General features: G+C 42.8%; 3 protein-coding genes across 3 annotated transcripts; all 3 read left to right on the top strand.

Annotated features, from left to right (window-relative positions):
- Nucleotides 1–1,208: 1,208 nt before the first annotated feature.
- On the top strand, nt 1,209–5,624 carry ARG1 (argininosuccinate synthetase; the record flags this gene model as incomplete). Its single annotated transcript, XM_064826538.1, has 1 exon — nt 1,209–5,624. One exon carries the CDS (start codon nt 1,209–1,211, stop codon nt 5,622–5,624), a length of 4,416 nt encoding a protein of 1,471 aa, XP_064678398.1.
- A 684-nt stretch (nt 5,625–6,308) lies between these two features.
- ATC70_007275 (uncharacterized protein) lies at nt 6,309–9,190 on the top strand (the record flags this gene model as incomplete). Its single annotated transcript, XM_064826537.1, has 5 exons — nt 6,309–6,387; nt 6,438–6,625; nt 6,684–6,974; nt 7,036–7,073; nt 7,132–9,190. 5 exons carry the CDS (start codon nt 6,309–6,311, stop codon nt 9,188–9,190), a joined length of 2,655 nt encoding a protein of 884 aa, XP_064678397.1.
- Nucleotides 9,191–10,680: 1,490 nt separating this feature from the next.
- Nucleotides 10,681–13,563, top strand: ATC70_007274 (uncharacterized protein; the record flags this gene model as incomplete). Its single annotated transcript, XM_064826536.1, has 5 exons — nt 10,681–10,759; nt 10,819–11,006; nt 11,064–11,354; nt 11,407–11,444; nt 11,505–13,563. The coding sequence occupies 5 exons, from the start codon at nt 10,681–10,683 to the stop codon at nt 13,561–13,563; spliced, it is 2,655 nt and encodes an 884-aa protein (XP_064678396.1).
- Between the last annotated feature and the right edge of the window lie 142 nt (nt 13,564–13,705).

The following is a 13,705-nucleotide window of genomic DNA, read 5'->3' as shown; positions in this document are numbered from 1 at the left end:
GGGAAATCACACGTACATCAACAGCTTGTCCAGAAGAACGAAAAGTGTATGTTTTGGCATCATGGATACTTGATTCAGACAGATAACTCTAATTGTCTCAATTCTTCCCAGAGTGTGTTATTATTACCAGTGGACAATGTGAAATGTATACACAACACCATCGGTTTTAGATTAAACAAATCAGCACATATCCATCGAATGTTTGTGCAACGGCGTTATTCATAAAAAAAAACAAATATACATCATGTAATACAATGATTTAATTCAATGTAATGGCATGCTAAAAGCGAACAAGCTCAGTTGTACCTACTGCTATTTGCGATATAGGACATCTGAGGGAAAGGACTGAGTTGTGATCTGATGCTGTTTCTATCTCTCAACAAAAGTGAACCGGTCATTTAAATTAGGGTCAATGTAATGGTAAAATACATTGTGGTTACACTATTGTATCATGTATCCGCGGGATCTTCCCTCCATTGTGATTATTAAGAAAAAGAAGGGTTACTTTTCCGTTAGAGACGATTACAAAAATCTATGAAAAAAGAAAAAAACAAACAAGCCAAAACGTGGTTATGCAGTTACACTGTTATGTTGTGTCGATTTGGATATTGCTTCGTATTCCTAAGCAACACGCGCGCTGTGAAATTTGTTTGCATGAATCTTACGTTGAAATCTTTTGTTGGATGATCTGCACCATTACCATTGCCATGCGGAAAAAGATCTATCTAAAATCTAAAATATATATACTGGAAAACTATGAAAAAAAAATAGACAAGCCAATCATATCCTTTTAAAATCTAATAGTATTAAAAGCCAGAACAAACGAGGGCATAACCACCGGCGAAGCCGGCAATGGGGAGGGGGTTTGGGGGAGGGGGCTTAGCCCCTCCACCAAGAACATCAAGCATCACAATTTGCATAAAGTGTATGAAATATCTTTTTGTTAAAATCAAATCGAATTATCATGCCTCCTGTTCAAGCTAGAAACTGTGTAACCTGTAGAGTTGCTCTACCTGAAGATTACAATTTTCGAAAATGTGATTCATGTCGAGTAAATAGAAAAGAAATGGAAAACAAACATTCGAACGAACCTTATATATATATTTTTGTTTCAGGAACGTGCCCGAAACTACGCCAGACAGAGAGCTGCATTAAGGCCACCTAGAGCACCTAGAGCACCTGCCGCTTTCATATCAGAACTTGGAAGAATGCAACCTCATTATCTGGGAAGAATGGACGTTGTATGTGATGGTTGTGGCGCATTGCATTGGGACGCAGCAAGAACTACCGGTCAATCCAGAAGCAACAATCTCTTCTACTCTTGCTGTAAAAAAGGAAAGGCCATATTGCCCTTATTGCAAGATCCGCCTGAGCCCTTGAATAGCTTAATCAACGGAAGCCATCCACGCTCATCCCATTTCTTGAAGCATATAAGGCAATGCAATACTTTGTTTGCTTTTACTTCATTCGGTACCACTGCTACGCCAGCAGGGGCCCAGAGAGAAGGAGAGGAGGAGAGAAGAGGTGGAGTTACTCCAGTAAGTGCCCATGGTGAATTGTATCACATGCAAGCACCCTTGAATTTTGGTAATGCTCCAAAGTACAATCAACTGTACATTTACGATCCCGAGTATGCTGCTGCATGTCGATCTGCCAACCCCAGAAATCAGCATTTAGATGATTCAATCATTGAAGCATTAAGTGAAATGATTGATGACCCGGTTCGTTGTGGTAACCCATTTGTACGTATCTACAAGCATGCCCACGAAATTCTGAGTGCAGAGGAAGAACGACAAGCCCAAGATCATGTCAGCGAGGATGCGTATATTCGACTCAATCCTCAAATGAGACTGGAATTGGTTGTCGGTGAAGATAGGCGTACTCAGAACTTGCCAACTGTCAACGAGATTGCAGCTATTATCCCCAATGAATATGCTGATTCAAGTTTCAGAGACATCCTGATTACCTATCGAAATAGCACCTCCACCAGTTCCAGAGGACTCTTTAGAAGGATCAACGAGACGCATGCTGCCTACATGCCTCTCCATTACGTTTTGCTTTTTCCCAGAGGTGAATATGGGTGGCATTGGGGCCTTCGTTTGCAATTGCCTGCTTCAACTGTTGATGCCATGGATGTTGACAATGAAGAAGCGCAAGAAGAGGGACAACGTCGAGCAACAGGCAGGCTTACCCAGCGTGCCTTCTATAGATTTAGATTGCATGTCAGGAATGGTGAATCCAAAATCCTGTTCCTCTCGAGACGTCTATTCCAGCAATACCTGATCGATGCTTGGGCTGTTTGTGAACAAACCAAGTTAAACTGGATCAAGGCTAATCAAACGACTCTCCGTGCTGATGTCTACAAAGGTCTTGCTGATGCTATCAGTGCTTCTGATACAGATCTTGAAACGGTGGGTAGAACGTTTATTTTGCCAAGCAGTTTCACTGGTGGTCCCCGGTTTATGGCAGAGCTGTACCAAAACGCAATGGCTATTTCTAGATTCTTTGGTAAGCCAACGTTATTCATAACGTTTACTGCAAACCCAAACTGGAGGGAGATCCAAGATGAGTTGTTGCCTGGCCAAAGTGCTGCTGATCGCCCAGATTTGGTTGCTGAAGTATTCAACCGGAAGCACGACGCATTACTCAAAGACCTGAAGCAAAAGAAAATCTTTGGTGCTTATAAAGGGATTGTGAGAACAATCGAATACCAGAAGCGCGGCCTCCCGCATAGTCATATGCTGTTGTTCTTGGATAACCAAAATGACCGGTTTGATACGGCAGAGAGGATCGACCAGATTATTTCCACAGAAATTCCAGACGTTCATCAAGACCCTGAACTACATGCAATTGTCACCCGCAACATGATGCACGGTCCATGTGGTGGTTATAACAAGAAATCTCCCTGTATGGTGAAGGATGCTTTCGGTAACGACGTCTGCTCAAAAAAGTTCCCAAAGCCTTATCAGCCAGCAACCATAGTTCCTGATGATGGGTATCCACTCTATCGTAGAAGAATGGATGGCCGCTCTCATGTAATACGCATCAAAGATGATCAGAACGTGTACCACGACTTTCATATGACAAATGAATGGGTGGTAGCGTATAATCCATTCCTATCAAAGAGATACAACGCTCATATCAACGTGGAAGTATGCGCCAGTGTCCAGGCTATCAAATACATCAACAAGTATATATACAAAGGTTCTGATCAGACTACTCTGAAAACCACGACTACCGCGACAACAACCGCAACAGCTGGTACTGCAGCAATGTATCAGAATGATGAATGTGCCAAATATCTGAATGGCCGTTATATCAGCCCGTGTGAAGCCGTCTGGAGGTTGAAAGAGTTCCCAATGCATGAGGAAAGCCCACCTGTCACTACACTTGCTATTCATCTTGAAAATGAGCAGCCTGTATATTTTGATCCTTCCTGGCCTCAATCAAGAATTGATAATGTCCTGAGAGAGAGTCATACCACGCTCATGGGTTACTTTCATTATAATGCCGTGAATCAAAACAAACCTGGTTTTCAACCATTGCTTTACCAGCAATTCCCAGAGCATATGACTTGGAAAGAAAAGAAGCCAAAAAGGTGGGAAGCAAGACGAACCGATACCATGTCTATCGGCCGCATGTACTACTGTAGCCCTGCTGCCGGCGAGAGGTATTATCTGCGTCTGCTGCTCACAGTTGTCAGAGGAGCCACGTCGTTTTCTCATCTGAGAACTGTCAATAATCACGAGTATGCCACCTTTCGTGAGGCCTGTATGATGCTGCATTTGATCGAAGATGATGGAGAATGGACCAGAGCCTTTGAAGAAGCTGCTACCTTTGCCTCTGGCTACGCAATGCGTTCAATGTTTGTCTCTGCGCTCATGTTCAACTCATTGGTATCGCCTGTTCAGATTTGGGATCAATTCTGTGAAAGTTTCTGTGATGACCTTGAGCATGCAATCGTGCAAAAAGGGTATTCGCTGCTGCTCAGCGTGCAACCTGACGCTGAATTTTACCATGGAACGCGAAGTCTTGATTATGGCTTATATCTGTTGCAAACATCTCTTGGTGCACAAGACAGATCTCTAGGTCAGTTCAATTTGCCTTTGCCTCTCTTCAACTGGAATGGCTTGATAAGCAGAATGACTGGCATACAGCGCAATTCATTGATACTCAATGAAATGTCATATCTCCAAGATCAAGAAGCCTTTTCGTATCAGCAAAAGTATGCTCAAATGAACGCTACCCAGAAGCACATATTTGAGACCATCACCTCCTCCATCAACAGCAACGCCAACAGCTCACATTTCTTTTTGCAAGGTCCAGCTGGCACTGGCAAAACCTTCATTTACAATACTCTTTGTCACTTTTATAGAAGCCAAGGAAAAATTGTTCTCTGTGTTGCCTCCTCTGGCATTGCTGCTTTGCTACTTCCTGGTGGGCGTACGTCACACTCTCGCTTTGCCATTCCACTCAACATCCACGAGCAGTCTGTGTGTGCGATCAAGAAGAACGATGACCTTGCTGATCTCATTCGAGAGACAGCATTGATAATTTGGGATGAAGTGCCAATGCAGCATCGATATTGCTTTGAAGCTTTTGATCGAACACTTCGTGATATTTGTAGTCGTGGTGATGAAGTTACCTTTGGTGGTATTCCTGTTGTTCTTGGCGGTGATTTTGCTCAAATTCCACCTGTTGTTAGGCAAGGTGGCCGTCCTGAAATCGTCAATGCCTCACTGAAATCGTCAAGATTATGGCCCAAATTACAAAAGCTGAGCCTGACTGAGAATATGAGACTTGCCAACTCCAATGACACAGATAGGCAATTTGCAGATTGGATAGGAAAAATGTCGTATGAACCATCCATGATTGGCAGCATTGCTTTGCCCTCTTTTTTGAGGCAGATGACTGATCTTGATCAGTTCATTGAAGATATCTATCCTCAGCATGTTCTGCAGTGTCCTCTGCAAAATAGTGATTTCTTCAAGGAAAGAGCTATTCTCTGTTCAAAGAACGTCAACGTTGATGCTATTAACAGCAAGGTGATGGAGAACGTGATTGGGGAAAAGGTCACTTTGTACTCTGCTGACACGGTGCAATCTGATCTGACCAACACTGAGACCCAAGCCTATCCCTCAGAGTATTTGCAAACCCTTTCGCCTTCAGGGCTGCCGCCAGCAGTTTTGGAGTTGAAAGTAGGTCTTCCTGTAATGCTCTTGAGAAACCTCAACCCTGAAAGAGGTTTGTGCAATGGTACAAGGCTGATCATTCAGCAAATTGGACAGTATGTCCTCAAGGTGAAAATCCTCGGAGGGTCAGGTGCAGTCGAGTTGATTCCTCGCTTTACTTTGTCTACATTGCCTGGCACATTGCCATTCATATTGACCAGGAAGCAATTCCCGGTTAAAGTATCTTTCGCAATGACCATCAACAAGTCGCAGGGTCAATCTCTCAGGAAAGTTGCCGTGGACCTCAGGAGTCCCGTATTTACTCATGGTCAACTCTATGTTGCCATGTCAAGAGCAACATCTGCCAATGGCATGACCATTTTATTACCCGAAAATATGAAACACACAGAAAATGTAGTGTATCCTGAAGTTCTATTTTCAGATACTACCTAATATAACTACTCTATATATTTTTTTTTACCCTTTATAACTATTGATTTAATCAGTTTTATTGTAATCGGCCAAAGCCCGCAGGGCGACGCCGTCATCGAGCGTAGCGAGATAGATCGGCTAGTACTGTATATACCAGGGAAGAGTCGAATAATTCCAATCATTCTAAAGCCATGCTGGATGTATTACAAGATAACATCATGGCTCATCTCTTTTCCACCCCCCCCCCCTCTCCCTCCCTCTCCGTCCTCCTTTCCCAGGCCCAGTGGGAATTTGCAATAGAATGCCAAATCCCGGGGTAAGTGCTAAATGCTGTACAGTGCTACATGACGGGAAGAATTGAGTATGGCTGAAATCCTTCAGAAATTAACTGTAGAACCTTAATGTACTATTGTGGACCCTTTGTCAGACCGGGAAATACCAAGTTCCTCATACAAACCAATTCTCTCTTACTCTCACTCTCACCCCGAGAATTTCAACTTACCCAACCATGATGTACGCAGCCAATACATCATTGTTGTCCACCGGTTGGTGTTCGCTTCATATATCAATATAATTAAAGACTTGTAACTTGTAGTTATACAAATATAGTTGCTGTATATTTCGAAAAAAAAAAATAAGTATAAATACCTCCTGACTTGCTCAGAATTACCCACTTCTTTATACAAAACAAATAAACCTTTTCCAATGGCAAAAGTTTCATTCATCTTTGTTGCTATTGCCCTTATCACTGGCAACGTGCTCTGTCAAACTGACGCTACATATGGTAAGTCGCATAATCGCACATTGGGGGTTACTTACTAACACACTATACAGCTGTAAGCTCTTCTGCTCCTGGCTACAAGATTGACGGACATGTTCGCAAGACTGAAGCTGGTCTTCATATTCCTCTCACCCTCAATTCTCGTGGTAACAAAAAGACTGGTATCGATACCTTTGGTAAAACTATCAAGGACATCACTGTTGACGTTGAATATGAGACTGAAGAGAGACTTCACGTCAAGGTACAATTACAAATGGTCTTATACAATACATACCTGATCAAGTGAACTTGCTTTCTAGATTGCCGATAAAGCCAAGAAGCAATACCTCGTCCCTGACTCTCCTTTAGGTTTTGAACGTCCTCAAATTAAGCACTATGTCTCTCCCAAGCATAGCAACTTAGACTTCCAATACACTGCCAAACCCTTCAGTTTCAAGGTCGTTCGTAAGCACGACAAGACCACCATCTTTGATACCACCAACTTGCCTTTGGTCTTTGAAGATCAATACTTGGAATTGTCTACCAAGGTCCCCAAGGATGCCAACATCTACGGTATTGGTGAAGTTACTGCTCCCTTCAGACGTACTCACGTAAGGCGGTATATGCTTTATAGTCTCCAATGCCAAAACTAATCTTATTACATATCTATAGAATGTCACCACCCTTTGGGCTCGTGATAACCCAGATGAGTGAGTTTGATCTATACATTGACACATGGCCACATTGCTTATACAGTTTAAACAATAGCTTCTACCGTAACATCTATGGTGCACATCCTTACTACCAAGAAGTTCGCGACGGAAAGGCCCACGGTGCTCTGTTGATGAATGCTCATGGTATGGATGTCATTACCACTGAAGGCCGCATCACGTACAAGGTCATTGGTGGTATTCTCGACTTTTACTTCTTTGCTCCCAAGTCTGGTACTCCCAACGATCTCAGTATCGCTTACACCGACTTGATTGGTAAGCCCATGATGCCCTCCCACTGGATGCTTGGTTGGCACCACTGCCGTTACGGTTATCCCAACATTGACAAGGTTGAAACTGTCAAGAGAAAGTACAAGGAAGCCAACATCCCCCTCCAAACTGTTTGGGTTGATATCGATTACATGGAGGAGACCAAGGATTTCACTTTTGATAAGGTCAACTTCCCTCAAGAGAGAATGATCGGTTTGGGTAAACAACTCCACAAGGATGGCCAAAACTACGTTGTCATGGTGGATCCCGCTATCAATGCCAACTCTACTTATGAGCCCTATGTCAGAGGTACTGATATGGATGTCTGGATCAAGAATGCTGACGGTTCTGATTTCATCGGTGAAGTCTGGCCTGGTTTCACTACTTTTCCTGATTGGTGGCACCCTAATGCTACCAAGTACTGGAACAAGGAAATCATTGACTTTGTTGATTTGCTGGGTGTGGATGGTCTCTGGATCGATATGAATGAACCTGCTAGTTTTTGTCTCGGCTCTTGCGGCACAGGCAAGGTTGATGCCGGTAATCAGCCTTACCGTTGGACATACACTGAAGAAGAGCAAGTTGCTAACCACACTCGTTGGGAGAAGGAATTGAAAGCCATGGGCAACCCTCCTGGAGAGAAGCGTAACTTGCTGTATCCCAAGTATGCCATCAACAACGGTGCTGGTAACTTGTCTGAGTTCACTGTTGCTACCACTGCTCTTCACTATGGCAATGTTCCTCACTACGATATCCACAACCTCTATGGTCATGCTGAAAGTCATATCACTCGTCAAGCTCTCATCAAGCACAAGAACAAGGTTAGACCTTTTGTCTTGACTAGATCTAGCTTTGTTGGTAGTGGTAAGAATGTTGGTCACTGGACCGGTGATAACCACTCCTTCTGGTCTTACCTCAAGTCCTCTGTTGCCAACATTCTCAACTTCCAAATGTTTGGTATCTCTTACTCTGGTGCTGATGTCTGTGGTTTCAACTCTGATACTACCGAGGAGTTGTGTACTCGTTGGATGGAAATCGGTGCTTTCTACCCCTTTGCTCGTAACCACAACAACAATGCTGCTAAAGATCAAGAGCCTTACCTCTGGGAAAGCACTGCTGAAGCCAGTCGTATTGCTATTAACGCTCGTTATGAGATGCTCCCTTACTTTTACACTCTCTTTGAAGAATCCAACCGTTTGGGTCTTGGCGTCTGGCGTCCTCTTATCTTTGAGTACCCTGCTTATGAGGGACTTGTCTCCAATGATGTCCAAACCTTGATTGGTTCTGACATCTTGCTCTCTCCTGTCCTCGATGAAGGCAAGACCTCTGTCAAGGCTCAGTTCCCTGGTGGTCAATGGTACGATTGGTACACTCATGAACTCACTGTTGATAACAAGAGCAACAAGAAGGTCAAGACTGTCACTTTGGATGCTCCTCTCACTCATATCCCTATCCACATCCGCGGTGGTGCCATCATCCCTACCAAGACTCCCAAGTACACTGTTGGTGAGACCTATGCTACTCCTTACAACCTCGTCATTGCTCTTGACAGCAAGGGCGAAGCTTCCGGTAGACTTTACATTGACGATGGTGAATCTTTGAAGGTCAAGTCTAGCTCTGATATCACTTTCACCTACAAGAATGGTCATCTCAAGGCTTCTGGCAAGTTTGGCTATAAGAAGGCCGAGAAGATTGGCTCCATCACCATCATTGGCAAGCACACTAGCAAGCTTCAAAAGGCTTATGTTGGCAAGAAGACTGCCAAGTTGACTCATGGCAAGAACGATGTTACTCTTGAAGGTGTCTCAATTGACTTGAGCAAGTCCTTTTCCATTGAATTCAAATAGATTGAAAATTAACCGTGTATCTAAATCATTAATCTATACAAGCAACTAATTCTAATAAACAACAAACATTTGTAATACATTCCATCATTTATTGTGGATTTTCACTGATAGCTGGTAAAAGTAGTGCTTGCCTTACATGATGTTATTTGGACTACCCTGCAGACTTTATTCATGATTTATGTAGTCCACATGGTTTCAAGAGAATCTTTGTCATCCATGAGTATGTTTCCCGCCAAAGATATTCAATGAAGGAATTCATTCATCGAGTCACCACAGTGAGGTATTCTTTCGTTCTCTATTGATGTTCATTGATCCGATGCCTATACCGTAGATACAAGGTATACTTTTGTTGTACTACTAATTTTCAGCCCTCAATAGACGTATGCTGATTTGACACTCGTCAAATCTTTCATATACTCTTGCATAAAGCATAACGGCGCCTCTCTCTTTGATAATACACATTCAATTCGGGCCACTTGCAAAGATAGCTTCTCCGTTCTTGCAAGGAGATTACTGAACATTCTTACCAAGATTTCTCATGCTTGAAACTACGATGAGATGATGATACTGATCTCGTAACAACACTTGTGCAAGTCTTATCATTTGACGCTTTACGTTTTCGCTCTATTTGTCTTGACGTGCTACGATTCTATCGTCAAAATTCTGCTTCATGCTCTAAAAGAAGAAATGGCAAATTACTGTGGAGCTGATGGGAGATGCTCATCTTTTCACACACGGCAAAACCTCTTTCCAGGTAGAATCTATTTTTTTTTTTTTTTCAAAATGATATGTAATACAGATGTGTGGAGCTATTTGATAGACGTAATGGCTCGGTCAGTTTTATACACATGTTTGCGATCAGCTGGGCTACTTGATGTAAATGTTAAACATGTTACAAGACGCACCTCTTGTTAGATGTAGCGTCATGACTTTAAATGATGTCTCTGCTAGAGCATAGTATATATCCATGCATTTTAGTTTACAGAAGCCAAAGCAACAAGTGATAGCAGCGTATACACAGCGGCATGAATATTTAATCTAACTAGGAAATGAGCTATCTGATCATTCTATTACAGTTCTTACAACAAGGTAGCATTTTCCATGGGAACTTTTTTAAAATTAAGCTGCCAAAATTCCGGGGTAATATATTTTGTAAATTTCTTCCTGTTATGAAAACTTGGACAAGCGTACAGAAAACGGGAAGAAACTACAAGCTTTTACCGTTCAACTTTAATGAAAAAAAAACCCTTCAATATTAGTTTGTCAGACCGGGAGATATCTCACTTATACTCACAGAAATAAAACTGATGATATCAAGATGTTGGTCTGCCACAGTTTTTTTTTGCGTTGGACTTGTTGCCCCATCATAACATGAATATAGTTAAAGACATTTGTATCAATGGAAGCTAAATTTTTATTGAAATATATATAAATAAGATGCGTTTTGCCCTCTTTTTTCTTACCATTTCTCATCAATAAAACTATTGGTAATGGCTAAAGTCTCTTTCATCTTTGTCGCTATCGCTTTAATCACAGGCAATGTCCTTTGCCAATCTGACGCTACTTATGGTAGAGTATATTACACGGTAGATGTTGCGCTGTTTCTTAATATTCCATTGTTTGTACAGCTGTAAGCTCCTCTGCTCCAGGCTATAAGATCAATGGAGATGTCAAGCACACTGAAGGTGGTCTTCAAATCCCCCTCTCATTCAATGCTCATGGCAACAAAAAGACAGGTGTAGATACCTTTGGTAAAACCATCAAGGAGCTCGTTGTTGATGTTGAATATGAAACTGAAGAGAGACTCCACGTCAAGGTGATTTGTTCATCAACCCACTGACTCTTACATTGATTTACTAACTTGTTTGATTAGATCTCTGATAAAGCCAAGAAGCAATATCTTGTACCTGATTCTCCTTTGGGTTTTGAACGTCCTCAAATCAAGCATTATGCTTCTTCAAAAGATAGAAACTTGGACTTCCAATACACTGCTAAACCTTTCAACTTTAAGATTGTCCGCAAAAATGACAAGGCTACTATCTTTGATACTTCCAACTTGCCTTTTGTTTTTGAAGATCAATATTTGGAGCTGTCTACTTCTGTCCCCAAAGATGCCAACATCTACGGCTTCGGTGAGGTTACTGCTCCTTTCAAACGTACTACTGTAAGTAGCTCAAGCTTCAATCCGATGGCCTGAACTAACCTCTTTCTATTAGAATGTCACCACCATCTGGGCTCGTGATAATGCCGATGAGTAAGTTGCTCGAACACCATCCTATCATCATTTCAAACATTCTGACATTTCATACAATAGCTTCTACCGTAACATCTATGGTGCACACCCTTACTACCAAGAAGTTCGCGACGGAAAGGCCCACGGCGCTCTGTTGATGTCTTCTCATGGTATGGATGTCATTACCACTGAAGGCCGCATCACGTACAAGGTCATTGGTGGTGTTCTCGACTTTTACTTCTTTGCTCCCAAGTCTGGTACTCCCAACGATCTCAGTATCGCTTACACCGACTTGATTGGTAAGCCCATGATGCCCTCCCACTGGATGCTTGGTTGGCACCACTGCCGTTATGGTTACTCCAATATCTCTGCTCCTGAAACCGTCAAGAGAAAGTACAAGGAAGCTAATATCCCTCTTCAAACATTGTGGGTTGATATCGATTACATGGACCAAACCAAAGATTTCACTTTTGATAATGTCAACTTCCCTCAAGACAAGATGATCGCTTTGGGCGAACAGCTCCACAAGGATGGCCAAAACTACGTTGTCATGGTGGATCCCGCTATCAGTGCCAACTCTACTTATGAGCCCTATGTCAGAGGTACTGATATGGATGTCTGGATCAAGAATGCTGATGGTTCTGATTACATTGGTCAAGTCTGGCCTGGTTACACTACTTTTCCTGATTGGTGGCACCCTAATGCTACCAAGTACTGGAACAAGGAAATCATTGACTTTGTTGATTTGCTGGGTGTGGATGGTCTCTGGATTGATATGAATGAGCCCTCTAGTTTCTGTCTCGGCTCTTGCGGCACAGGCAAGGTTGATGCCGGTAATCAGCCTTATCGATGGACATTACCTCAAGAGGAGCAAGACAAGAACCATGCGCTCCAAGAAGAAGCATTGAAGAAGATGGGTAATCCTCCTGGAGAAGAACGTAACCTCTTATACCCCAAGTACGCTATCAACAACGGTGCTGGTAACCTGTCTGAACTCACTGTTGCTACCACTGCTCTCCATTATGGCAATGTCCCTCACTACGATATCCACAACCTCTATGGTCATGCTGAAGGCTACATCACTCGCAATGCTCTCATCAAGAAAAATAAAAAGGTCAGACCTTTTGTCTTGACCAGATCTAGCTTTGTTGGTAGTGGTAAGAATGTTGGTCACTGGACCGGTGATAATCACTCATTGTGGTCTTACCTCAAGAACTCCATTGCTAATGTCCTCAACTTCCAAATGTTTGGTGTCTCTTACTCTGGTGCCGATGTTTGTGGTTTCAACCAAGCTACTACTGAAGAAATGTGTACTCGTTGGATGGAACTCGGTGCTTTCTACCCCTTTGCTCGTAACCACAATGCTATCGGTGAGCCTGATCAGGAACCCTATCTCTGGGAGAGCACTGCTGAGGGTAGTAGAAATGCTCTCAGCGTTCGTTATGAGATGCTCCCTTACTTTTACACTCTCTTTGAAGAATCCAACCGTTTGGGTCTTGGTGTCTGGCGTCCTCTTATCTTTGAGTACCCTGCTTATGAGGAACTTGTCTCCAATGATGTCCAAACCTTGATTGGTTCTGACATCCTGCTCTCTCCTGTCCTCGATGAAGGCAAGACCTCTGTCAAGGCTCAGTTCCCTGGTGGTCAATGGTACGATTGGTACACTCATGAACTCACTGTTGATAACAAGAGCAACAAGAAGGTCAAGACTGCCACTTTGGATGCTCCTCTCACTCATATCCCTATCCACATCCGCGGTGGTGCCATCATCCCTACCAAGACTCCCAAGTACACTGTTGGTGAGACCTATGCTACTCCTTACAACCTCGTCATTGCTCTTGACAGCAAGGGCGAAGCTTCCGGTAGACTTTACATTGACGATGGTGAATCTTTGAAGGTCAAGTCTAGCTCTGATATCACTTTCACCTACAAGAATGGTCATCTCAAGGCTTCTGGCAAGTTTGGCTATAAGAAGGCCGAGAAGATTGGCTCCATCACCATCATTGGCAAGCACACTAGCAAGCTTCAAAAGGCTTATGTTGGCAAGAAGACTGCCAAGTTGACTCATGGCAAGAACGATGTTACTCTTGAAGGTGTCTCAATTGACTTGAGCAAGTCCTTCTCTATCGAATTCGAATAAACGTCGAAATGACAGCGCAGTGATTAAACGAGTTTTCAATAAATCATATTATAATAAATGTTCAGTCCCTAGACACTGTTATAACTCTAATATGGAAAGTGAGTTTCAAGGCATCTATCAGGCCTGGCTCATATATGATTAA

Source organism: Mucor velutinosus (genome assembly GCF_035048745.1).
Source record: "Mucor velutinosus strain NIH1002 chromosome Unknown tig00001551, whole genome shotgun sequence".
NCBI classification, from domain to species: domain Eukaryota; kingdom Fungi; phylum Mucoromycota; class Mucoromycetes; order Mucorales; family Mucoraceae; genus Mucor; species Mucor velutinosus.
This window is presented reverse-complemented; position numbering and strand designations above follow the sequence as displayed.